The 27,586-nt window shown below is 38.1% G+C and overlaps 1 protein-coding gene and 1 long non-coding RNA gene across 3 annotated transcripts in view; one reads left to right on the top strand and one right to left on the bottom strand.

The window, feature by feature from the left end:
• LOC119242655 (uncharacterized) overlaps positions 1-27,586 on the bottom strand; it is a 191,430-nt gene that overhangs the window by 65,738 nt on the left and 98,106 nt on the right. The window contains exon 3 of one of the 2 annotated variants that reach the window (XR_008550719.1): positions 26,893-27,201. The exons of the other annotated variant lie outside the window; for it this stretch is intronic. This is a non-coding gene — a long non-coding RNA (uncharacterized LOC119242655). Of the gene's footprint in view, positions 1-26,892; positions 27,202-27,586 lie in introns of those variants that run through there. 2 annotated transcript variants of the gene reach the window in all.
• Positions 1-27,586, top strand: part of COL28A1 (collagen type XXVIII alpha 1 chain) — a 149,917-nt gene that overhangs the window by 70,576 nt on the left and 51,755 nt on the right. The window contains exons 21-27 of the mRNA XM_037508168.2: positions 1,482-1,553; positions 3,820-3,888; positions 4,506-4,574; positions 8,289-8,357; positions 8,510-8,578; positions 20,784-20,852; positions 22,861-22,929. Of these exons, the coding sequence (XP_037364065.1) occupies positions 1,482-1,553; positions 3,820-3,888; positions 4,506-4,574; positions 8,289-8,357; positions 8,510-8,578; positions 20,784-20,852; positions 22,861-22,929 (486 nt within the window). The remainder of the gene's footprint in view (positions 1-1,481; positions 1,554-3,819; positions 3,889-4,505; positions 4,575-8,288; positions 8,358-8,509; positions 8,579-20,783; positions 20,853-22,860; positions 22,930-27,586) is intronic.

Below are 27,586 nucleotides of genomic sequence, written 5' to 3'. Positions count from 1 at the left end.
CATACACACACACTCCTCTGGGCCCACACCCCTGTACTTCTATGCAAAAAAAAAAAAAAAAAAAAAAAAACCCTTACAATAAATAAATAATTCTTTAAAAATATCAATCTAAGAGAAAATTAATTGTTCTTGTTATGCCAAATGTTTACTTTTTTCTTAAAATTATGACTACTACCTTGTGAGCAAGTACATATTACTCATTTTTATATTCTTAACATCTGTCATAAGGCCCAGCTTAATAGCTCGACACATGTTTTCTCCATATATATCCTGACTGACATTTAAACACATTAGAAGAGAAAAGCAGCAATGAGATACATCCTTGAGACTTAAAGTTCACACATTTTCTTCAAATATTTATAGCCTCTCACACAGTAATAAGAAATACCACTTTATTAAATGGAGTTTCACTTTCACAACTTGGATTAAATTTATTTTACACATTGTCAAAATGCTAGTAGGATGACATCTTTATATGTCAAGATAAGAATATCCAAATTCATCAATAAGACCATTAGGATAAGTCTTATAGGCGCAAATGTACAGTTGTTTCTGCAGCTTTTACATAGTAATCAATGCCTATATAAAGAACTTGAAGACTTACCTGAGTAAAGTAGACATAAAATCTGTATACTTCTTAATGTTCTATTTATAATTCTATTAAAATATTGATCAATAACTTAAAAAGTCTATGTGTTATGAAAATACTGACTAAAATTAAATCATTACCTTAAATGTGAGGATTTGAAATTTAAATATACTTTTGGAATTTCAAAAATTGTAATTTTTTTACTTAACAGATTATGAGATCCTTGTTTTGGGGGGTGGGGGGAGGTAGGAGAGAAATGTTGACAGAGAATACTTATTTAACATCATACCGAAAAAAATTTTGGAAATATTTGCCTAATATCATTAGGAGGAATAATGATTTCTAGAATATACTTTTGGAAAACAGACCTTTGGAGTTAGTAACTAAGTTGTGAGAAAAAAGGATGTCTTTCTGAGGAAGAGAACTGTGAATGTCTCAAAACCACCTGTCAATAGCCGAACAGTGGAAAAAAAAAAAACAACAAAAAACAAAAACTGTTATTCAAATAAAAGTCTCCAAAGAAAGATACTGAACTCATATTTAAAAAAAATAAATAAATCACCTTGATTAAGTGGTGAAGAGTAAACAATTCCAATGTCATTCAACCTGCTCAGGAACATTGACAAACCCACGGCTTCCTTGACCCTCCCTGGCCTGGTTCCACTGGCCTGTGAGTCCTACTTTAATTCTGTTCCTCTTCTCCTCAATAAACTTTTTCTTTCTCTAAAAAAAAAAAAAAAAAAAAAAAAAATTGACAAATCCTATAAGCTGAGCTGGCATAGGGGCATATCACTTAAAGTTGATGATAGTTGAGAATATGGCCTCAATATGGTGGTTGTAACATTGAGGAGGATTTGTTAATGCAAGTGTATTTTTATAATTATTTTGTCAGGGTGATGAAGGAAAAAAAGGGAGCAAAGGAAATCAAGGACAGACGGGATTTCCAGGGCCTGAAGGGCCAAAGGTATGTTTCTTATATTCTTACTTATGTTTTGGGGAGATGTGATTGTGCCTGGTTTCAATAGAATATTAGATTTCCTCTGCAAATTAGATTCCCTATTTCCTTTTCAATAAATACAAAACAAAGCCCCCAAATGAAGGCACCTTTGGAAAACATACTGTTCTAGACCATGATAGAATGGAATAGATTACAACTTGTAATCTTCTTTGGAGTAGATACGCTTCTAGGAGGGAATCTGTCAATCTTTTCTAGTAACAATCAAATATTCAGAAGTTGGGATAAAGCCAAGACTATGTGAGATACCAATTTTCTATTATGTTTTGCTGAGAAACCACAAAAGTGCCAGACTCAGAGGCAGCACAGTATGATGCTTCCGAGGGCAGGAGAGTGAGATCTTTTCCTATTCCACCCTGAACTTTCAGGGCCAGTACCTGCAATCACAGAAAGGAGGCAAGACTAAACATCAATAAAGCACTTAGCACAGTCCCTGGCCCATAGTAAGCGTTCAACACCTGGAATTATTCAGAAAGAACAAAAATTAATATTGTGGAATGAAAGTGGTATATATACACCCTGAAAAACCCACCAAGATGGGATCAGGGTGCTCAGGAAGAAGTAAAGAAAATTTTGAGACACAAGATTTGGTGTGTGCCCTGACTGAGCAGGAGAGAATATTCACGCCATATGGATGTATCAGGAAACAGACACTGCAGACCTGAGAGAATTCAGACCTTATTATTAAAAAGAGACAAGGGGGATAGTCAAGCACAAGACTATTTAGGAACAACTGAGAAGGGGACCCATGAGACAAGAGTAGGTAGAAAACAAAGAATCCCCTGCAAACCAGTGATTCTTGAACTTCAGTGCCCATCAGTATCACTTGGGGAACTTGTTTCAAATCCATTTCTTGGAGTCATGCCAAAGATCTGGACTTAGTAGGTAGGTGAGCCTCAGGAATCTGCATTTCTTATATAATCACCCTCTACTGCAGGTAGTTCAGGAGCACATGAGAAATAAATGAAATGTGTTGTACATAATAATGGTTACTCTCTCTGTTTTCATTACTCTTACACAAAGTGACTATTTTTCTCATTTTGAAATAAAGCTTTGTTTGAGGTAAAGAATAATGTATTTCAAAGCACAATCACACCTTAATATGAGGGCTATAAAAGAATTGCATAGTCTCTATGTCTATAATTTATATACTTATAATCCCCCACCCTGGATCAAAATCTCAGGGGCTGAAACTCTGGACTCCATTTTACCAAATTCCTCTGACAATTTCCCTTCTCCCTAAAATTTTTTTAAATTGTAGGTTTTTTATTGAAGTAGCAGTTTACAACACTACATATGATTCAAAATGTTCCCCTCTTCAGATATATGTCACCACACCCACCACCAAGGTACACATAATCCTCCACCATAGACCATTGGACTCCCTTCCCCCTCACCCCTCGCTCCTATCTCCCCCTCTGTTAGTCTGAATTCCATCATCATATATTTCTAGCATTTGTTTGGTTTAGTTTTGTTTAGTTTTCCCCTATATTCCACTTGAGTGAAATCATATGATATTTTTCTTTTGCCTTTTGACTTACTTTACTCTGCATAATCCCTTCCACTTCCTAAAATTTGTGAATCACTGTTCTAGAGCCAGCCAGGACAGAAATATTGCTTATTGTTCCATATTGAGCTTTACTGAGACTCAATATTGAGAAAAAATTAATAAATGTTTAATTTTTCTGCTTGAAATTTCGGCAATTTTTTTTTATCATAAACTCTCTACTTCTATAAAAGAAGGGAGACAATCTACAATGGAAGACTGATATGATATGGACCATAGGATAAAATAACAAAGGAAAAGGTTATAAATAGAGGTACGTAATTTATCTACAAAGTGTACCAAAAAAGTTAAGCTGACGATAAATTGTAATAATAGAACAATAATTTCCCTCTGAGCTTCCAGGAATACAACACAAAAGAGAAACACCTGAGTTACATAATTTTTATTAACTAATAAGGGAATGCACAAGAAATAAAAATGTTCTAGTACTCAGGAACTAATTGAATGCATTCATTGAAAGCACTGAAATCTTAATCATCAACCTCAGAGGTAGTTTAGCCAATATATTCAAGTATTTACACATTGGTCTATGAAACATCTTAATTTTTAAGCTACTGGAAATACAATTCTTTGTGTTATCCAATATAATTCCAAGATGTGGTTTCTTTGCTTGAAATGTAATAAATATTTTGTGTTCTTTTTTAATAGGGTGAGCCAGGGATTATGGGCCCTTTTGGATTGCCTGGAGCATCAATTCCTGGACCACCTGGGCCAAAGGTGGGAATATTCTTGTGAATCTTTTCTTCCTTTACGTGGATATTTGGCAGTTGGGAGGGGAGATTCATATTACTCATGAACTAGAATTTTAGTTTTGAAATAATCCCAAAAAATGATCTCGTTCAACCCTAATGTTTCACAAATAAGCATACCAAAGGCCAGCAGCAAATTTAAGAATAGAAACCAGATTTCTTGTTCTTGGTATTGAGTTTGTCACCTCATCTTTCACTGCCTCCCAATTCCTAGACCCTAAAGCAGGTAAGAATTTGTTGCATTTATTCAGAAGAATCTACTAGGATTTATAATCTCAAAATCAAACTGAAAAAGCAATCCACTCAGAATTAAGAGCATGCCAGACGTTCTTAAAGTTGAAATATGTGAGTTTAGCTAGCCCCCTATTATTTCAGGATACTGTCTCTAAACAGCTGTAGTAGCCCTAACTGGCAGGTTTTATTTTCTTAGGATATGAATTCAAATATATGGGGAGAATGTACTGTCTCAAAGTCTGAGACATTAGCTTAAGCCTTTTTACAACTGGCCAATCTTTTGGCCCATGCCTTTGTAGTTCCTCACACAAGCTAAAGTCTGAAACTATGAACGTTATTTGAAATGTATAGGGAGAGAGAGGAGGACTCGGGATGCCTGGATTTAAGGGAGAACCTGGACTTTCTATTCGAGGACCAAAGGTATGTTTCATTCATTTTTTTTTCTACTAATTGTGAGAGAACTGTAAGTTGGTTTAAAGCATACTAAGTTAGTGATTGAGAGTGGCCTATTCTCAGTTTCTACATTGATAAACTCAAATGTAAGCTTCCATAATTCTCCTTTTAAACATTCAATCCATCAGATCATTTATTTTTCATAAATGTGGGAGGTGATAGTTCCTATGGTCAAATATTTGCTGACTAAACAGTTGTTTGGAAATGCTCTTTTGTAATATCTCTGATAAAAGACATTATATGGCCTTTAGTCTCTTTCATTTACATATTAATGACTGTTGTATCTCTTCTGGAAAATACTGTCCAACAACTTCATGTGGGGAAGCTTTATTGAATAATATTTTTCCTGCTTTGCTGTTCATTTTTCAGGATTATTTTAAATGAAAATGCAAATAGGAGAGGAGAGGATTTTAAGTAATCGCATCTATTTTTCCTTAGTGTCAAAGCCCCATTATCTTCCTCATACAAAACACTGAGCAGCACAGCAATATTCAACTTTTGCTTTGTCAACAGGTCCACCCTGTTTATGAGAACAGGCTTCCGGGCTCCGTCAACAGCATGTTAAATTAGTAGCATGTTGTTATGTAGCCCTTACTGGCTTTACTTCTCCCATAAAAAACATCTTTTCTATATAAAGTCATTCAAGTAGTAACATCTGTGATTTTCACACATACACACAGAAAACTTAGAGCCACCTTGCAAATATAATATAAAACCTACTGTATAAAACTGATTTAAAAAATAATAATAATAAAAAAAATAAAAAAATAAAACTGATTTAAGTTGGAGTGGATCTCCTTGAAGGTTGAGAGGGATCCCAATCCTCCAGTGCCCTTTATCACTTTAACAGGTGCCCTCTGCTGGGGGCAAAGGAGGTTCCCTGGATGTGGGACTCTCAAGTTAAAACTAAGAATGTCAGGCCTCCCCGGTGGCGCAGCGGTTGAGCGCTGGGCTGCGAAGCTGCCCACAGCCCCTGCAGCGCCAGTTCGATCCCCGGGCACTGGCGAGGGTCCCACATGGCACGCAGACCTCTCCTGCCACCCGCCGCTCCCCTCAGCAGTGTACTTCGGTCCTTCTGCCTGCTCTGCTCCCCGCTCTGGTGAATTCTCTCACCCTCCCACGCATACAGTGCTTGTATAAATAAATAAATAAATCTTTAAAAAAAAAAAGTGAAGCCAGAGTTTGGAAGCCATAACTGTTTGTTACTGGGCGCTGTGGGTGATGTGGGATTTAAAGTTGTCTGCCCTTTGGCCTCTAATGATACTGTTTCTGCCTTTCTTCTCTAAAGTCTCAGGTTTTAATCTTTAGGAGTGTTAAGTGAGTGATGAAATTTTTGGTACATTAATTAAATCCTGTATATTATATCAGGGAGCTACCAGGTTACCCCTTAAAACCTATTTTAAAATACTAGATTAAAATATCTGCCTTAGTTTTTATTGAAAGAAAGACAAGTCAGAGTGAATCACCCTGCAGGATATTTTGTTGAATCTAGTGCAGAAAGATCAAGTGGCACAACTCCAACGATAAAAATATCATGAAGAGTCCAAAATAAAAATCTAAGCATGAACACTACTCTGATCCCTAAAGCCCCCCCAATATTTCCCATTAACATATGAATAACAACAACAACAACAACAAATACTGAAATTTTTGCAGGAAATAGGACAAAGATTTTGAGGGGAAAAATGTCTGTAAACCATGAATATTTTAATGCCCTTCATTTCCCCTACTTCCGTGTGAGTGCCAGAGGTTAAGCAATAACAGCTGTTAATAATTTGTTATGTTTGAAAATTAAAGATAAAAACTGAAAATGAATCTTGATTTCAGTTTTCGTTCCCTTTCAATTTTCCAGGGAGTAGTTACTACTTTATTTTGTAGCTCGTCCTCTCCTGGGATAGCCATAGAGAGAAAGGTTCACCTTATTTTGGATGATGTCCTGTGTCCAATGTCCCATAGTTGGAATAATATGAGCAATTGCTTCTCAGAAGTGACCAGCTGCTTGTGATAAACCAAAATTTCCCACATCAGAACTTTTTTGCTCTCTTTTCATACAACTGTAAGAAATGATCTTGGGTTTTGGTTGCTAATAAATAATACATTAACTTTTCATTAACATTAATAATATTTATTAACATTAAGTGGCCACAGTTTCTGAAGATGCTCATTCTAAAGAAGGTTAACAACATAAAACCAGTGTCTTAGCTTTAATAGGACTAAACAGCTATTGCATTCATGCATTTCAAATTAAATGTAATGCTTTTATTGCTTAAAGTGAAGGGCTTTTTTTGTTTGTTTGCTTGTTTCCCAATCAATCACTCGTCAATAGGACTAGAATTAGAAACAGTTTTGGGGAGTTGGATTTTGGGCAATACTTTGGTATGGAATAATAACAGTCTGACCTAGTGTTTGCTAATATTGAGAGTTCTGCTATTTTTTCCAGTCTTAGAAAACAAAGGTCTGCCTATTATTAGAATTACCTTCTAATATAAAATCATACATATTTAAAAACATGAACAGCTCGTTATCACATTATCAATATATGTCCATGGTAAGAGTTCCATCATGGGAGCTGAATAGAATGTGGCATAAAAAGAAACATTGCAGGGGCCTCCCCGGTGGCTCGTTGGGTTGAGCATTGGGTTGCAAAGCTGCCTGAAGCCTCTGCAGCGCTGGTTCGATCCCCGGCTACTCCCCGGCCACCGGAGGAGGGTCCCGCATGGCGTGCAGATCTCTCCTGCCGCCCGCTGCTCCCTTCAGCAGTGTACTTCGGTCCTTCTGCCTGCTCTGCTCCCCGCTCTGGCTCTGGTGAATTCTCTCACCCTCCCGCGCTTTTGACTGTACCCAGTGCTTGTATAAATAAATAAATTAATTTAAAAAAATTAAGTATAGTGCATTTATATTTAAACTTCTAAGAAAGTCATCTTCATTTTTCCACTCTCCATTTTTCTTAGCAATTTCTTTGATTACCGTTTGTAGAAGCATCAACATATCTCAGAAAACTATACAGGAGGCCAGTGGTTACCACTCAAAGTTTTTGATGCTTAAAGTTATTACTGTAAGGCAGTATACATAACTTTTTCTTAGGTCTCAAGATAAGCCTCACAAACTTTGTGTCCTATCCCTTTAAAGCCTGGCTTTAAAAAAACTAACCTGATTTTAATTTTCATCTGGTTTAATTATTCCTCATGTGATTCAGCTCACTGAGGAAGGCAGTAAGGTAACATAACATGGGTAGCATAAAGTTGTCTTATTTTACACTCAAAATTTTACTGGAAAATTTTCTACATATTCTTTTCTACTCTTCTCATATTATGTTTATAAAGTTTTCTCATTTTACATTTCTCTGTGATTTCTGATACACTAAAAACTTGTAATTTTTAAATAAAAATATTAGCAATCAGACATTTTCTATTCCTTACTAAGCGTGTTTTCTATAGAAACTTAATGCCATGTTTTATTCCCTCCATTCATTCCATGCTTCCCAATGAATGCAAATAGGTAAGAACTACAAAGAGTTAACAAGTTGCCACATATGCTAGGATTTCCTGCTAAAACTTTCAAATAATTCCTTTAGATTTGTCAAATCTGCCTTTGGCATATTGAGTTGGTATTGTGCTTAAGTATTACCAGATGTTTCACAATTTTGTCTTATGATATCACTTGCTGTTGGAATTTACCCAGGGTGCTCAAGGTCCACAGGGACCAGTGGGTCCGCCAGGACTCAAAGGTGATGGTTATCCTGGTGTGGCTGTAAGTATGGACATGACTTTTATTTAATTCCTTCTTCCCTCCTTCTTTCCTTCCCTCCCTCTCTCGTTCCTACTCTCTCTCCCTCCCTTTCTTTCCCCTGCACACAACAAGGACACACAAGAACACTCAGTCTCCTTGTTCTGTCATCTCAGGGACTTCGAGGCTTACCAGGACCCCCTGGGCCAATGGGTTTACGTGGAGTTGGGGACACTGGAGCAAAGGTAAGCTTTTAAAGTTAGGTAACATGGTAGCTTCTAAAAGGCACCTTTAGATAAGTAACTTTAGAAAAGGTGAATTTTTTTATCAGACATGACGCAAGAATAGAAGTGAAGGGAATTGATAATTATTTATCCTATGATTTTATTTATCCTATTGATTTATCCTATTGCTATTATTTATCCTAATTATTTATCTATGGACTTCCTGGGGACCCACAATGATTTGAAGGTGTAGGCCAACTTAATGGTTTTTCTACTCCTTTCCTGGTAGCTGCTTTAATTTTCCTTTGCTGCTCTGTCTTACTTTCAACATCAGAATTCAGTTCAAAGCCCTCTTGTCTCCTCTGACCATGCTCTCTCCTAGGCACTCACATCCAGTGCCATGATCTTAACCACCATCCAAGTGCTGATGGCTTCCAAATTTCTATTTTCCCTCCTCTAAGCTCTACCTCACATTTCAAGCTTCTTATCATGTATATCCTCTTAGATTTCTTACAGACATTGCTAAACTAACATTCAAAATAGAACCTTGATTTCTATCCCATCAGCCTGTAAGAAGCTCTACCATCTACCCATGCTTCCTCCAGGAGCCTGAGTCATTCTTGGTTCCTTCCTTCCCCCTTCTTCCCTTCACGTCTATCCCTTGATCATCTTGTCAGTTATACCATTAAAGTATATGTTGGGCCTCCCCTGGTGGCGCAGCTGTTGAGAGCTGGGCTGCAAAGCTGCCCGCAGCCTCTGCAGCACCGGTTCGATCCCCAGCCGCCGGGCGAGGGTCCCACATGGCGCGCAGACCTCTCATGCCATGCCCGCTGCCCCCCTCAGCAGTGTACTTTGTCAGTCTGCCTGTTCTGTTCCCCGCTCTGACTCTGGTGAATTCTCTCACCCTCCTGAGCTTCTGACTATACCCAGTGCTTGTATAAATAAATAAATAAATCTTAAAAAAATATATATATATATGTTGATTCTGGTTGCTGTTCTCAACTTTTGCCTCCACCAGGGCACATCACAATCATCTATTATTGATTTTCTAGGCTATTAAAATGACCTCTTCTCTGGTCTTCCTTGTGTATCTGCCCTGACATTACTTAGTAGGCAAAATATTTTTTTTTCAATCATAAATCAGATTCTATCCCCTTATCACTCTGTTGGCTTCTCTTTACACTTTAAACAAGCTCTAACCACTTTCCATTGCCTGTGAGCCCCTTCATGACCCAAGCCTGCTCCCTCCCCCCTCACTGCCTGTCCTTGGCCCCACTTTCCTGCCCTCGGTCTTTAGCTCTCAGCTCAAATCTCACCTCCTTGACCATCCATACAAAAAATAATCCTTTCCACATCACTATGACACCCCCACTTTGTATTTCTTCCATAGCATATATCACTTTCTAAAATCACCTTGCTTATCTACTGCTCTGTACAGTCTACAAGGGTATAAGTTTTCCTGAAGGCAAGTCTTTGGCTTTTTCCCTAAATTCCTGGCACATATAGTCAGCATGTTACTCAGCGGGATCTTTAGAAAATGTTAAATGAATAGAAAATGAATAATCCATATTACCCAAAAGAGAGAATTTTGCCTTAGAAATATATCTACTCAGATTATCAAATACTTCCAGGCACTAGAGAAGTATGTTATAAGTGATCAATATCAACATTTTGTCTTTGTTATTTGGTCTCTGCCCCAGCAATCTGGAGTGACATCTTGATATTACTTCCATACAATGGGACAGGTGCCTTTTTTACCTTTCCCCTGGTAGAATAAAAGATTGGAGAAACATGGCATTGATGTCATCTAAAGGAGAGGTTGATCGCTGTCTGTCTCTCTCAGGGTAATGATGAGAGTTCAGGGAGAGGATGTGTCTAAAAGTGCAGCACAGGGGAGACAAAACCGAGGTGCTTTTATCAGTTTTCTGGCTTTGTCTAACTCAGGATTGAATCCTATCCTCTAACACACTTTTTTGTCAATAAATTGTACTGACCTTGGATATCAAAGTACCATTTTTTTCCTTTACGGCACAGTATTCCTCAAAATGTTAAATTTTAAAAAGAGACAAATTTAAATATATAAACCTTGCTATTTTTGGCTCTATGTAAAGCACTGGTAAAAGTTTTAGTTTATTGAAGTAGATATACCTTAAGTTAAGGAAGTAAAAGCCTACTCCTATTTAAAAATACAGCATGAGGACCTCCCTGATGGCACAAGGGGTTAAATCTCAGCACTATGAAGCCATCCACAATCACTGCAGCACGAGTTTGAGTTTGATCACTAGCCAGGGAGCTACCCATATGTTGCAGCAGACCTCTCCTGGCTTGCCCGCTACTCCCCTCAACAGTGTATTTCTGTCAGACTGCCTGTTCTGTTCCCCACTCTGTCTCTGGTGAATCCTCTCACCCCCCTGTACCTCTGGCCTACACCCCAGTTCTGCTATGCATAAATAAAATCTTTTAAAAAAATACAGCATGAAACAAAATGTATTTGTATTCCAGTGGAAACATGATCATTAGCATTTCCAGAGTAGATTACTGTACATATTTTATGTAAAACATGGTATTAATACCATGTAACATAATATATATATAGTGTGTATATATATATATATATACACACATATATAAAATTGTATGTATGTATACATTGTGTGTGTATACACACACACACACACATATATATATAATTATACCAGTATGTTACTGCTTTACATTTGGCAATAGTAATAAAGATACTAAAACAGATTATTTTCTCAAGTTTGATCCTTGTGAATATTCCACTGCGTTGGTTCATTTAACATGCAGATTAAAACAATTACTAAATGATTTCATATACCATTTCCCTCTGAAATTATTTTTATCTATTTTCATATGCATTTTAAGGAGAAAAATTGAAAAAAATGTGGTCTTACAAAATTTAGCTTATTAAAAAAAAAAATAGCTAACATGCTGCCACAAGATGTGTCTTGATTAAAATTCATTATCTGTGAGGCTACACTGGAGGGTGAACAAAGAGAAGACATTCATTCGCTGGCTCCTGCCCTGTCTGCCAGCCTCTTCTCAGCTGCCTTTTCCTGCTATCTGTTGCCTGTTGTTTTTCTGTGGAGGTTGAGAAAGTGTGTAATCCTGTAAATCACTATCTCCCAAAGGAGATGTTAGGCATGTGTACTAGTCTTAAAGAACTTGGATTATAAACTTGAAAATACAGGCAGTTTTTAAAAAACTCAAAACCGTCTTTTGTCTTTTACAGAAGCCTTAAGGTGTCTATGTAGCCTTTAAAAAAAAAAATTTGGAAACACCTACACACATGAACAGAAACTGGCAAAAAAGGGAGATAATTCAAAATGTCTAATTTCTAATTCCATGTAACCTTGTCCTGCCTTAATCAAGTGGTGATTAGACTCTCAAAATACCTAAAATTGTCAATAGTAGCAAAAGTACAAGATTTAAATGTATGCAAATTTCCTCTCCTTTCATTTTGAGTTAAAATGGCTGAGAAAATGTAAATATGTGGAAATGTCTGTATATGTATGTGTGTGTATGGTTCTATAAACATATATGATATTTTTTCATTTTAAGTGTAGTCACCTGAAAATATCAGCCTTAGGGCATTAATGCCAATGTGTTTTGAAATAAGGAAACAATTAAGGTTGATGATTAATTTAATGGTACATTTTTATGATATTTAGTTAAGTTCACATGTGGTCAGCACATGACATAGACATTAGAATCAAAACTTCTGTTTCAAAACATACAGAAAGCAATCCTTGACAACTCAAATCCTGTGGTGCACCATAGTTTTTTCCCAAGTGGAAGAAATCCATATGACATTGGTGGTTTTGGTACTTCTATATATAATTACCTTGAATTTAATCCAAATGTTATTGAGGACTGCCGAGAAATTTCTAAAATTCCTGTACAAACTACAACTTCCACAGAGACAATCGATGTGTTTTAAAACTCACTAGGTGTTCTGACCCTGAGGCCCAAACTCCTGGCTCATTGACAGGGTAGGCAACCTCAACACTGCCTGCCTTTCTCTACCAGGTCTCTGGAGACTAGGGAGACCTGATGTTACTTGGGGGACAATCATGTGTAAGTCTCATGTCCCTTTAAGAAGCTCAGATAACTCCTTTGCTCCTGTATTTTCACCGCTGATGCTTGTGCGGCACAGGTAGCCAAGAACTGATTCCCCGATATGTCTGGCGGTTAAGAGTTGTTCTTGGTCTCCTAAAAGGAGAATAAGGAGTGACTCTCCTGCGCTCCATAAAGGCAGGTGCCTTCTACCACACACCTGTCTTAGCTTTTTCAGTCCCCTTCAGTCATCACAGAGAAATATGTGGCCTTCACCAGAGCTTTGCAGTCATTGAGCTTAGGCCAACCTGTACTTTTAGGGGAATCTAACTTGACTTTTAGGGTCCTCCAGAGACCTGTTAACTATCAAGTAGTTGGAAAAAATCTGTAAGTAAAACAGACTTGGTGGTTTTTGTTGTCATTATAGTATATTATCCAAGTACTACATATTATATATTATAAACTTCCTAAATTATACATTATATGCTACCTACCTAAGTAGTTCCAGATTTTTTTAACAGCTCCATTATTTTAGAGATAAGGAAATCGAGAACATGAAAGGTTGAACAACTTGCCTCCTTACAATATAAACAATTTTGATACGATATTGTGTTTACGTTTGAGAGGGAGAATATGAATATGGATGAAAAAATAAAAGACCAAATGGATGAATAAATCAGAGCAGAAAGAATGACTTGGCCTAACCCACAGATGCTCAATATTCAATGCAGTCTGTCTTCTAACTATCTCGGCACCATTTCATGTACAGTTGGTTTGTTTCTCTTTGCATTCTAGCTTTTCCATTGTGAAAGCTTAAGTTATATAAACATGGAAGAGAAGCACAAACCCAAACCCAAAAGAGTTAAACATTTTTCAAAAGCCTTAAATGTTTGACTATTGTAAATACATGCTGTATTTGACAAAAGTGGCCCATAGTCATAAATTAAAAATGCAAGCCCATGTGAAATTCCACTGTGTATCATTATTCTAAAAATGTTCCCAGCATCTGAATCACCCCTCTGTTCTCTTGCAATGGCTCACATATGTGCACACCACTGACAGGCAGTGGAGGAACAGAGGAGTAATTCACACAGGGATGCATTAGGAATTTGTGAATCCATGAGCAGACATGCGCTGGACAAGGAACTCCATTTTAAACACTGACAGCGAGGACTAACCTAGAAGACAGACTCAATGATAGTGAAGTTAAGCGTCTGTGATTCTACATCAGAGTTGAAACCCACCTATGACAATACTGCAAATTTACCACAGGTAGGACAATCAGCTCAAGAACAAGACTAATAAAGTCAGGGCCATCTCAAATTTAAATGCCATTCAATCTGATCTTAGATTTCAAAAAGGTCACAATGAAAACCAGGAAAACTTGATGAGGTGAGTTTTCAAAGTCACTCCCCAATTCAGTTTGATGTATAACCTGTAAAATCAGAGCTGTATTTATCTCATGACTTTCAGCATTGCTTTTATCTCTCCTTACAGTTTTCCTAGCTCTGCATTTCTCTGCCCAGAGAACATAATACCTTCCCACCAGCCCTGGAGAACACACTGAACCCTCTTAACATTCACCCACCCACATCACCATCAGCACATTTTTATTTTTAATCGTGTAGACTGGAGGAACTTCCCCCCAATGGAAAATTATATTGAATCCCAGCATGAGCAAGCCTTCTCTTCTCCCTTTTGTCAAGGACTCTATCAATGTTTCTATTTTCAAGGTTTCTAGTTCAGTTAAATAAGAAATGAGATTCCTAGCACAGGGGAATCATTGGCTCATGTTTGATGGGTTGATTGTGAGAAATGAAAGAAACAATCGATAGCAAATCACCCCAAATCTTAAAACAAGTTTTTAAATTATCATGGACCTTGAGAAACTGATGCTTTAGGGGAATGTTAAAATTCTAAGAGAGAAACTGATGCAAAGAATTAAAATTATTTTAAATATTTGGAAATTAAAAGTTGGGGAATATGCTAAAATAATGTTATAGTGACTTGACTTAAGTACTTGTTTTCTAGCATTTTAAAAAGTTATTACCTTACTGCCACCCCAACATTGTACTGCCTCCCTTTTTATATAAAAGGGTATCAGTGAGAAGTAATTGAGTGATATGACAATCATCAGTCAATAATCAGTACATATAATCAATATCTGGTTTGTCTGTCAATAAGCTTAGAAGAAGGATTCTGAAATTTCCATTTACATCCTGACAACTATGAGTGAGGTACTGAAGAGTTACTAAATCACTACATATGCTCATGACACAATTCATTCCAGACTGGTGCTTATGTTTGGTAGCTGCGGCCTAAGAAACTTAATTTTAGTTATAAGTCATAAAGGAACTTTTTGCATCTGCTAATCATCACTTTGGCTTCTATCTTATTTTAAAACTCACTCATTCCCTCCTTTTATCATTTAGTAGAATCTTCAGGAGTACCATTCCTTGAAAAATTCTTAAGGGCTAATTCTTGTCACAGTGAATTCAATTTGCTTTTTATTTTCTCCAAAGTAGAAAAGCATGAAATCACTTTCAGAATAACTATAACTTGCTTCCATGGTCCTCTCAAAGGGTGACAGGGACTTAATTGGCACAAACAAAGGAAGAAATAGTGATTAAGGATTTATGTTAGTATGTGTGGGGAAAGGAAGAAATAATCTAATGGGCTGTTTTGTCTCTAAGGCCACTATTTTCTCAAATTCTATACTTAAATCTTATAAAACACAGAAAATGTAGCAGATTACTTCCTTATTATTGCTCTACTTGCAACATTTGCCACTTATTAGCCCCAGACTTCAGCAAGTCATTTAATTTCTCTGAGACTTAGCCTCCTCATTGTGACTTGGGATAATTAATGCAATAATGTCCATAGAACATTTTATGAATTCTAGCACATTAAAGCATTTAGTAGTAGCAGTTCTAAGCAATGAAGTCAGCCTGAGGTATGAAATGCTTCCAGCTACATGGTTTTGGCAAATTAAGTATCCTCTCTAGGCTCCGTTCCCTTTATCTGTAAAATGAAGTAAGTTGACAGGATCAGATAATGAATGAAAAGTGCCTGTCACAAAATAAATGTTAAGTATTAATTATATTATAATCAATTACAATGGTTTTAATATTAACCAGAGCAAAGATTTACCAATAGAAAATGAATGCGTATGATAGTGTGTTGCTCTCTTTTTCTTACTTTTGTAAAGTGAAAAGTTCAATGAATAATCACTAGGACCATCATAAGATTATACATGACATTAAAGGGATTGAAATTAACTACTCTGCAAGATTAGGGCCTAGGTCAAATCTTCACTGAATCATGGAAGTTCACACATATAAGTACTGTACATAATCCTAAATTTGGCCACATCCTATGAAAATGAAAGGAGTAGGGCCTCCCCTCGTGGCACAGGCAGTTGAGCGCCACGCTGTGAAGCTGTCTGCAGCCTCTGCGGTGCCTGTTCGATCCTGGCCAGCCTGCGAGGGTCCCACATGGCGCGGCCGACTTCTCCTGTCTCGCCCGCTGCTCCCCTCAGCAGTGTATTTCGTTAGTCTGCCTGGTCTGTTCCCCGCTCTGCCTCTGGTGAGTCCTCTCACCCTCCCGCACATCTGGCCTGTACCCTGGTTCTTGTATAAATAAATCTTTTTTTTTTTTTTTTTTTTTTTTTTTTAGATTTTTTTATTTATTTATACAAGCATTGAGTACAGTCAGAAGCACGGGAGGGCGAGAGAATTCACCAGAGCCAGAGCGGGGAGCAGAGCAGGCAGAAGGACCGAAGTACACTGCTGAGGGGAGCAGCGGGCGGCAGGAGAGGTCTGCGCGCCATGTGGGACCCTCCTCCGGTGGCCGGGGAGCAGCCGGGGGATCGAACCGGCGCCGCAGAGGCCGCGGGCAGCTTCGCAACCCAGCGCTCAACCGCTGCGCCACCGGGGAGGCCCTGTATAAATAAATCTTTTTAAAAAGAAAGAAAGAAAATGAAAGGAGCATATCCCATCTAGACCCCTTTTGTGGGCTGAAAAGATTTAGGCAGTCTGAACAGTTATTTATTCTTTTTTGAGGTAGTGGGAGTAGGAGGGGAGGTATAGGATTTAGGCTGTGGTGTTATGAAATTGATGGATGGTAGTTGCCAATGGCAACTCTAGAATATGCTTTCAGGTCTATTCATTATCTCCTGATGCGAGAGCTCCCCCTGCAGTCTCCAACAACCTTCAGATCCTGCTTGGGAGGCTAAGTCCAGCTATGTAAGAACCTGTTGTAATGCCTTTCATTTGTGAATGTCCTCTATCCACTGTCAGTAAAACTGTGCATCTGAAAATAGCATGGTAAGCACACTTCTTAGGATCACTGGAGCTTCAATTGGCAGACCCAGTGCTAACAGTGACAAAGTGAATCTTCTTGATGCATTCGCCTGTTGTGGCTTAGCGTTGGCACAGGCCCATGGAACAAGACACTACCCATTCTCAAGATCCCACTGTAGTGGAGAGACACTGTGTCTATGCATTCACACAGCTCATTAAGTTCCTGAAAGACCCATTTATTGAAAAATAGATAGACAGAGGCACACACACATATATACACACAATTTCATGTGTGTGTGTATGTGTGTGTAACCCTCTAGGAACAAACCTAATTCTATGTTGTAGACCAATTCTAACATCTTCAGGATATTTAATTCTAGATTAATTTAAGCTAAAGTCTCATCAGAGTCATACAATCATATCAGGTTATATTAACATAGGTTTGCTAGATAAAACACAGTTATATGTCAATAACTTCATGTAGAAGGATGGCCAACTTGTTCAAGGTTAACCCTGCAGTATCACATATGACCTGAGTATTCTTAAAAGAACTCATTGGCTAAGGTTCAAGGATAGAAAGGACAATAAGGTGATCTCAGGGTCAGCTGTCATATTGCATTTCACTTTTAGTCACTGCTAAAAAAAGAGGGTTGGGGGAACAGAGTAAGACAGAATACAAAGGAGAAAATGAATATCGACAAAATTTTGACAATGCAAGCCTAAAGTAAATTCACACTTATTTCAACTTTTCCCACTTGCTTTCCTTTCTTGGTTGTGTGTGTGTGTGTGTGTGAGAGAGAGAGAGAGAGATTAATACTGTTTGAGAAGCTTTTAACTAAAATCATTCAATAAGAAAAATATCATGAAACAGTGTCAAATTCTTTGTTAAAAGAAATATTACTTGATAAAAGAGTTTCACTCTGCCTTCTTTTCAAGTCCTTAAAAAATTATGTGGGATTTGGTACATAAAACACCATGTCAGTTATATTAATAATGATACTGAATCCACCTGTGTGCTCTTTCCCCTTTGACCACCTTTTTATCTTTAAATTTTCCATTCTCCTCCTTATTATGAGTGAACATCACAATAATCTTTCCTTACCCTCATTGGTGAGATTTTTATTGAGCAATGTTTGCGGATTTAATAAATATATTATTAAGAACATCTTGTTATGAGAATTATTAGAAGGACTACTAAAAAGAACTGCCCTCTGTGCTTCCTCAACAATGATCAACATGTGGGCAATCTTGTTTTATCTTTATTCCCTAGGTTTCATTCCCCACCCAACCCCCCCCCCCATCCTCCCACAATGCATTATTCTAAAGCAAATTTCAGGCACTGGCCGCATAAAGTTTTAACATTTGCCTCTTGAATGCAGCTTTCCCCCATGTCCCAAAGCAGAATGTTCCTTTGGTATAATTTGGCACATTATTTTGGGGTTCTAGGGATTTTATTACCATTGATTTATAGGGGAAAAAAATTGAGCACTCCCAGATGCCCAGGTTGAGGGTGTCTGGACAAAGAACAGAATTATTTTTGATAAAATATTTAATGATTATAGGTAAAATCTTTTTAACTGTGTTCACCTATGTTCTGTTTTGTTGGACAGTGTAAAAATATATGAATATATGAAATATATGAATATATATATATGAAATATATGAATCAGCCTAGTGTCATGGAGACTCTCACTGCCCTAAAGGTACTTCAGAGGTAATTTAAGGGAGATAATAGAAATGCATAAAATACAGGACATTCAAGATTTTCACTTGGAAATCTTGATGGTAGAAGTGATCATTTGAGCTGGCAGAAACTTGGGGTCATTCAGAGTTGGGAGTCAGAGGTGAGAGGTATTAAACAGATAATTGTACCTGTAGCCTTAAAAGCAGCTAAGTACTAAGAGGAAGTGAGAGGAACAAGAGATTAGAAACATACGTGTCCTGAAGCAAAAGGGAATTGTGAAAATGTAAAGCAAAATGTAATTGTGAAAATAGAGATTATGAGAATTAAATCAGTAATAAATATAGTTTAAAAGTTGTCTGTGTTCTTTCCAGAGGTATTTTAGGGTTTGTAAGTAGAAAGTAAAGTTAATTAAAGGAGAGGCCATTTCTCTAGATAAACAATTAATCATTTCTTATAATCCATAATTTTGGCATGGAAAGCTATGTTATTCAGCTCCTGAAAGGACACAGAAAAGACAGAACATAGGGCAAAGAGACTGAGCGCCCCAGGTTCAAAGCTTGGCTCTGATTCTTTTCATTTTTTCCTTATCATTTTATTGAGGCATATTGTTTATATCAGAGAATTCACCCAATGCAATGATTATTTTTAGCAAACTTACAAAGTTGTATAGCAATCACCACAAATTAGTTTTAAGACATTTTCATCCTCCCCCACCTCACCTCACCAATAAAATCCCTTGTACCTATTTATAATGAAATCATTGCCCGAGCTCCTATTCTTGGCCCAAGCAGTGATACACAAATATTTTGTCTCTATAGAATTATCTTTTCTGGACATTTCATATAGATGGAATCATGTAATATGTGGTCTCCATATATCTGGGTTGTTTCATTGCAAATAACTTTTTTGAGCTTCATTCATATTGTCCATAGTTTGCTCCTTTTTATTGCTGAATCCAGCACATTTTGTCTATCCATTTATCAGTTGATGGATATTGAAGGTGTTTCCAGTTTGGGGCCATTATGAACAATGCTGCCAAGAGTATTCATATGTAAGTCTTTCTGTGGACATGTTTTCATTTTCCTGGGGTGTATACCTAGGAATTAAATTACTAGATCATATGGTAAATTTATCTTGAACTTTTCAAAAAACTGCAAAACCAACGTGTCTGTACTAACAACATATGAGAGTTCCTATTTCTCCACATCCTCCTAGCCATGCTTCTTAGTAGCTGTGCACCCCCAGGTAGACTTTAGTTTCCTCTTTAATAAAGCAGCTGAGGTGGGAGTTAACATTTACCAAATGCCTACTTCATGCTGGACACTGTGGGAGGAACCTTCACATTCTTTGTCTTACTTTATTGTATCCCCATGAAATTTAGGTATAAATCTGATGGAGTTACTGAAGTTCAGAGGAGTTAGGTAAATTAGTCACATTCTAACACAGGATTGTTGTGAATACTACATTATTTCAAATAACACAGATGAACATGACTAGCATAGTGTTGGGTATACAGAAGGTGGCTAATGAAGAGGCTTTTATTCTCTGCTTCTTTCCATTATGCACATTTCAGATAGGTTTGACCTCAGTTCTCACCTCTTTTCTGTTGACAGTTGCCTGTTATGAAGCTGTTATACTGTGGAGGAACTGAAAGCCTTTGTGAAGTTTACCCCACAGTCACAACTGCCTCGTAGCAGAATCTGACAGCCCTCTCTAACCCACATAGCATAATCTTTGTACAAAAATTAATAATAACAACTTGTTCTGGTTGGGACTACATCTTTTAATGGTTGTTTTTTCGTGTCTCTTTTTTATTCCTCAATTCACAGTAGCAGTAATTACTTTTTCAAATTCCAGAGGAGAGCATATCACAAGGTTGCCAAAAAGTTAATTGACTTGATTGCTTTGAAATGGACCTGTGTCAGTTGACTTGAAGACTGTACAGTGGGCAATAAAAAAATGAAAACAAAGGGAGATAAAGACATAGTATCAAGGATAGGAAAGTGATCTGCAAGAAAAGGCTCAGTTAATCTTCATTAAATTCAAGGATTTTAGATTTTTAAAAAGTATTTTTGAAAGCATAGTCTAATATGATGTATTCTACAACTGAAAGTCTGGGGTCATTTGTTTAACCAGCATCTTCTCATTGACTGTATTGTTTCAGGGAGAGCCTGGTGTGAGAGGCCCTCCAGGTCCCTCTGGGCCTCGGGGCATAGGAACCCAGGGACCAAAGGTGAGTTCTCAGGTTGGTCTTTGCATGACAATTAGGTGCTATCAATGAGGACAAGTTGAACATTGACTTCATAGTCAGTGTTCATTTGGGTATCAACTTCTGTTTTTCTTGATTACTGGTTAAAAAGTCTTTTCTCATGACATGACTTTCAGTAAAACAGAACATATAAGTTTGTTATAAAGTCACTTGCCTCCCTAAAGAAATTAGAAAGTTGGTGTCTCTCAAGAAAGTGGTTGCAGAGTGCTCAAGATATTTCCAGATTCCTTAGAGGTCTTAAGATACACACCTTAAGATACATACGATCGTAAAACACACACTTTGACTTTGGCCAGAGGGGGATCCGATGGCCTCAACAGGACACCAGCTCATACATCTGTTGTGTCACATGTGTACAGTACTTTCTCTCAGGGTCTTAGTACAAGGATCTAGATGTACTGTCCCCATATAAGGTAATGGGAACATTGTTTTCCTTTGCTCTCATTTCAATTTCTTCTGCTTTATCCCCTCCAATTCGGTGATTATTCTTCCTTTCATTCTTTTAATCCAGTAATTCTCAATGAGGGAGATTTTGTCCTTCCCTCTCTGCCCCAGAAGGGGACATCTGACAATGCAAGGAGGAGAAAACGTGAAGGTGTCAACACTGGAGAGGAGGATAGTAGCCTCTAGTGGGTAGAGAAAATAGAGGTGCTGTTGAACACCCAACAATGCACAAGACTGCACCCCAGTACAAAAATTTCTCCAGCTCAAAATGCCAATAATACTGAAGCTGAAAAACCCTGTTTTAATTGTTTATTCACTTGCTTAACAAATAGTTCTTTGATTTTCTCAAAAAGGTGAAGCATCAGGCAGGTTCATAGGCAAAACAAGTTTCAATAAGCCACCCACCACAAATTCAGTTTTCAAATACTTGTATTTACACTCAGAAGGCAGAGAAATTAATTAGAATCTCACTATCCAAGAGGGAAGAGGAAAATTTTGAGTCAAGATTTTGCTGAGGTTCCCAGAATTACCAAGGTTCTCAGTTTAGCCTTTGTTTTTGTCTTTCCCCACTCATTCACATTTCAGCAGAAGACAATTTCTTACTTAAATTACAGATCAGTTTGTATGGATGAGGATATTAGTAGTTGCCATAACTGTGATAGTAAAAGGGGTCTATTTTTTTCTTCTTTATTGTTTTTATTTCTGTTTAAACTTTTTTTCAATGCTCATGTCATCCTCTTTCAATCAGAAAATATAAAGATTTTTTTTCCATATTGGAATGTAAAAGACTAACCTATTAATCTAGAAATTAATCTAAAAATTAATCTAGCATTTCTAAAGGCTAATTGCATGAAATGTTAGTTTGGGAACTTCTGGGATGAACTAATTTGAGAAAAGCTAAACTAATCTCTCTATTGTGGGACTTTTTAGAGACTTTAATATACTTATGTGCCCAAGGGATCTCCCAGGAGAGGCGTATACTGTGGCATAGAACATTTTTCAATCTTAACTCAATGCAGAAGTCTTTTCTCAAAAAAAGTGGATCAGCTTATGATGTAAAGAATATATATTGGGGAAGGATGTACTTACAACTTCACTTACTTCACTTACACTTCTTGAAATCTCAAAACACAGTCACATCAATTTTCATTGACTCTTTTGCTAAACTCCATATTAAAATGGAGCACCATTTAAGGTTACAAAGAATTATGTGTAAGTGGTCTTCACACCTCTGATGTTTTAAGGGTTGGTCAGAGGGCAGTTAGAGATGCATAAGAAGATAAGTCTCCAAAGCCAATACTTGCATGAAGCCAAGCACCTCTGCCTTACCTCTTTCTTTATATTCAGATCATATGTAGGATTTTTCAAGGGAGTATTGAAATTAAAATTAAAATTTTGGAAAAGCATTGCTTTTTATAAAATATTATATAGCTTGTGGGCAACATGACAAAGTAAAAATAAAGCTGAGAGCAGTACTACATTGTTTCTTCCTCAAGCTTCTGTTTCATTTCTTTTAATCTTCCAACAGGGTGATATGGGGCAGAAAGGACTGCCTGGTCCCCCAGGCCCCCCTGGAGATGGATTGCAAGGAATTAAAGTAAGTAAACATGACTGTGCCAGTCATCTCTCAATTCACTAGGGCAATGGGAAGAGACTGTAGATGACAGAAAGTATGACTATTATGGAATGGATTTAATTCCTTAATAAAAGCTTAGTAGTTACAGTAGCATCCATTATTTATTTTTTTAAAGATTTAGTTATTCATGCATACAAGAACCAGGGTACAGGCCAGATGTGTGGGAGGGTGAGAGGATTCACCAGAGACAGAGTGGGGAACAGAACAGGCAGCCTTGACTGAAATACACTGCTGATGGGAGCAGTGGGCAAGACAGGAGAGGTCTGCTGTGCCATGTGGGTATCTCCGTGGCCGGCTGGGATCGAACCCATGCTGCAGAGGCTGCAGACAGCTTCACAGTGCTGCGCTCAACTGCCTGCACCACCAGGGAGGCCTGCATTCATTATTTAGAGACATCATCCAAAGGTGTAAAAATGGTATATTAGTTTCAGGAACACTAAACATTACATAAATTGCTCGGTGAGGAATTTAATGGTTACAGACATTTATTGTTCTCGTTAGTTTCTGAACTGAGTGAATGTATGCCCAGCTACATGTTCTCTTGTTCTATCTTCCTCACCTCTTCTCAGCCCATGGCTGAGTCTTTCAGGAGGCTCACAGTGGAATCACTGGGGAGCTATTGCATGATACTCAAGTCTCATGATAATCAAATCTTAGTCTTAAGAGGTAGAGCTTGAGTGCTGGCATTTAAAAGTCCCTCCAGTGGTTCTCCTGAGCATCCAGAGAGAGAAACACTGATCCTGAGGATCACTAGGCCCTGAGTCTGTTACTGGAATCCACTCCCCTCTGCATTCCATTTTGTTTCTGTGTCAGTAGCAACCAAGTCTTTTTAATAAGGTGGGAGTCCCAGGGTCTCCTCTGTCACAGTAGACAAAATTTGACATCAAAAGGTTGCTATGTCATTTCAAACAATTCCCTCTTTGATTTCCAATGTGTTGATTCATTTTTAATTTTTAAAATTGTTTTACTGGCACACTCTCATTCTATTGTTTGCCCCCCAAATAAACTTCCTTCATGTTTTCCAATAGTTAACCTTCAAAACTTTGGAAAATTGATATTGACTCTAAAAAAATGGGAAAATGCAAAATAAATTCTTTTTCAAATAGTAGAGTTTCTTAGTAAGAAACGTAGGAGATAGTAGGAACATAAGATAGTAGATGTTCCATAATTCTATGTTGCAATTACATTCCCTGCACTTTCTCCTGTGTAGAAAGTGAAATTAATCAAGAGCAAACCCCATTTAATCTGTGTTAAATCTTCCATCCTATATCACTCAGGCCAGGACTTGCACTGCAGGTCTTTTAAGTAACAGTGTTCATCTGTTGGGGGCAGATTCCAAACTAAAGCCAAACAACATGACACCAATAGCACATTTGGAAAAAACAGCAAAAACTTGTCTCTTTATAAATATCACTCTTTAAATATCAGTCCTTAAATTTTACCATTAGGAGATGGTAATTACATGTGGTTTTGCATGAGTTGGCTTAAACAATGAGTCCACTGGTTAATCTACCAGCACCAGTTAAGTCACGGTTCTTGTAACCAATATGAGCTCAATTCACATGTGCTGCTAAGTCCTTATCTCCACCTCATTAAATCCAGTGACAATTTTCTCACCTTTATTGTCTGTCATATGCTTCTTATTCACATTAATTGTACCATGGATTACGCATAGTGAATCCTCATCAACTGACTCACCTGGTTTCTGTGCCCTTCATATTATGCCATGTTCTGAGTCCATTCTGAGTGAAACTATGGTCATAGAGAAAAAACCAACACAACACAAAAACTCCCAGGTATCTAGTCATATCAGCAATGAAATAAGCTTGGAGGGTTGTAATAAGCTATGGAGGGTTGTAAACTGATGTTTCCTGGCAATGAGCTGACTCACAAAACCTCTGTAAATTTATTGGATTTCCTGGCATCCTGTTGGCAGCAGGGAAATGTATGTCCCTTAGGACTCTTACTCTTTTCCTGATCCTGGTTGTACCATCACTGCAAAGGGGCAGAACTGAAAAATCAAATTGGTAATGTTCCTCCACGTCATTTTAAGGCTACATGATCAATTAGAGTTCATTTCTTACATTCATTTGTTGACTTAGATCCCACCCCTTTCTAAAAGTATTTGAATCAGTGAAACATGCTTTTGTTACTTTGTCTTTTGGTAAGGTTTGATGGAAGCTTTTGTTGCCATTAACCTTTTACATTGGGGCCTGTATCTCTATGCCATCCCAATTCTGAGGAAGACAAAGACTCAGACTACAATCACAGAAGTGATTTGCTCCAGCACCCACATAACTTTTTTTTGCAAAAATATTGGCTCTTCAGTCATTCATTCAACCAATCATCTACCCACCCGCTAGTACTGATTAAGTGCCATCTACATCAGGCAAATAAACTAAGTGCTGGTATAAAATGGTGAGTGAAAATACAGGAATTTTGTCATGATGGAGTTTATAGGCTATACCGTCATCACACTTTAAGATCCCTAGAGAGTGTGGCGATATGGCACATTGGAATGAATTGAGATTACAGGGACAGACAGGGCCCCATAGGATCCTGTAGGATACAGCAATAAGTTTGGTCCCGAGTCTAAGGCAGAAGAGGGTGACATGATTAGGCAGATATTTAGAAAATCCTTAACAGACCAGCATCTGTAGCAGGTCTGGAAGAAGAAATGTGCCCTTCCCATGCCCCCGTGGAGTGTCCTGATTCTCCCTGTGGAAAAACATGGTCCGGGAACCCCTCTTCCTGCATTTCCCAAGGCATTGGGAGCATCAAGACCATGCTGTGGTAGCCCTTTCCTATGAAACTGAGAGCATGATGGGCTCACCCCCCTGGTTACCAAGATAGCCTGCTTTTTCTCTGCAGTCTCCCCTGTGACCCAGGTGACTCTGTACTGCTGAGGAGCTCCAGCTCCTTCACAGGCTTCTGTGCTTTTTCTCAACAACAAATATCAGATTGTATAGTTGACCATGGGACTATGAGTCTTTGGTCCCAAAATGACCTTGGACTTGTCCCACTGTGAGCTTCCAGGACTGACCATTCCCCTAAATATATAGGCCAGATATGCTAATAACGCTCCAGATTAAGTCAGGAGTGAGAAGGGACAGGGATGGGTCTAAAGAGATTCCTTGACATGCCAACAAGTCCTTGAGGGGTCAGTCCTTGGGGATGCAATAAAAGGGTGGGCCATTGAAGTTAAAAAGTCCCCAATACCCCAGAAGCTTTACTGTCCAAAAGTTCAGCTCTGTCCTACTTCCCATGAGCCCCTGCTCAGGGGGTGGAGTTTTAAAAGCTCCACCCTCCACCATCAAGTTGGCTACGAGCCCCACCCGCTATCTTGGAAGTAGCTCCCCACTGTTATCTTTCATCAGTGACATATTGGGGGAAGCCAGTTAACTATTTGTCAAAAATTGCAATGTCTTCAAAACTGACAACTAATGAAGACTGCAGTAGTCCTATGTTTTCAGAGCTAACAGAGCAACCTCAAGGCCTCTGAGGCGGGGGAATGGAGGGACACTCTATCTGAGTGACCTCTCCCCTCCATGTTCTGCCACACAGACCTGGGTCTGAATCTTTCCACTTGTGTGAGCTTGAACAGATCATTTATCTCATCTTACTCATCTTCTATTCATCTTTATACCTTAGCTTACTCATTTTTAAAATAGGGATAACAAAGCTTATTTTATAAGGTGTTGTGATAAAATTGTCCAAAGTGCCTAGATTTTGAGTCATGGCTTCCCGAGTACTTGCAGAGTACTCCTGCCTCATTTCCCAAATACGAGTAATGGGCCTAATAATAATAATAATAATAATACCATTTCTAAAAGTTGTGTGAGTAAATGAAATTAAATGAGACAGTATGTGCAATGCATTTAACGTGGGACTGGGCACATAGTTCACATGCATATTTGTAGCTATTATTCCTTCCTTTTTATTTTACTGTTCTGCTAGTCCCTTTCATATTTTCCAGGATGAAGGCCCATAATTCTGATGTTCAAGTGATTTTATGCTCTAAAACATAAAATATTGGGTGCATTAGTTCGTGTAGGCCTGACTCCAGTACCGAACTGATCCCAAAATGCATAATGTTCAAACACAATGGAGGTTTTGTTCATGTATTTGTTGGTATTTGTGGTTGGTGGTCAATTTTCTTTCACATATGGTATCAAAGAGCTTCATCTTCCATTTATGGTCCCTCCATCTGCTGGGCCTCTTTACCATTATATCCTGCAGGCAGAAAGGAGAATGTGGAAGAGGCACACCTGCTACTTAAAAGTCTTACCAAGAGCTGACACCTATCACCTTTGCCCACATATAATCAATAAGAGCTAGTCTCAGGGCCTCCCTTGTGGCACAAGAAGTTAAGCACAGCAATGTGAAGCTAACTGCAGCCTCTGCAGCACGAGTTCCATCCCCAGCCAGCCTGGGAGCTACGTAGCCACATGGCACAGCAGGCTTCTCCTGACTCTCCTGCTCCCCTCAGCAGTGTATTTCAGTCAGTCTGCCTGTTCAGTTCCCCAGTCTGTCACTGGTGAATCCTCTCACCCTCCACACCTCTGGCCTATAACCCAGTTCTTGTATGCATAAGTAAATAAATCTTTAAGGAAAAAAA

Source organism: Talpa occidentalis, unplaced genomic scaffold (genome assembly GCF_014898055.3).
Source record: "Talpa occidentalis isolate TD23 unplaced genomic scaffold, MPIMG_talOcc4v2.1, whole genome shotgun sequence".
NCBI lineage: Eukaryota > Metazoa > Chordata > Mammalia > Eulipotyphla > Talpidae > Talpa > Talpa occidentalis.
The sequence above is the reverse complement of the archived record's forward strand: the minus strand, read 5'-3'. Positions and strand labels throughout refer to the sequence as shown.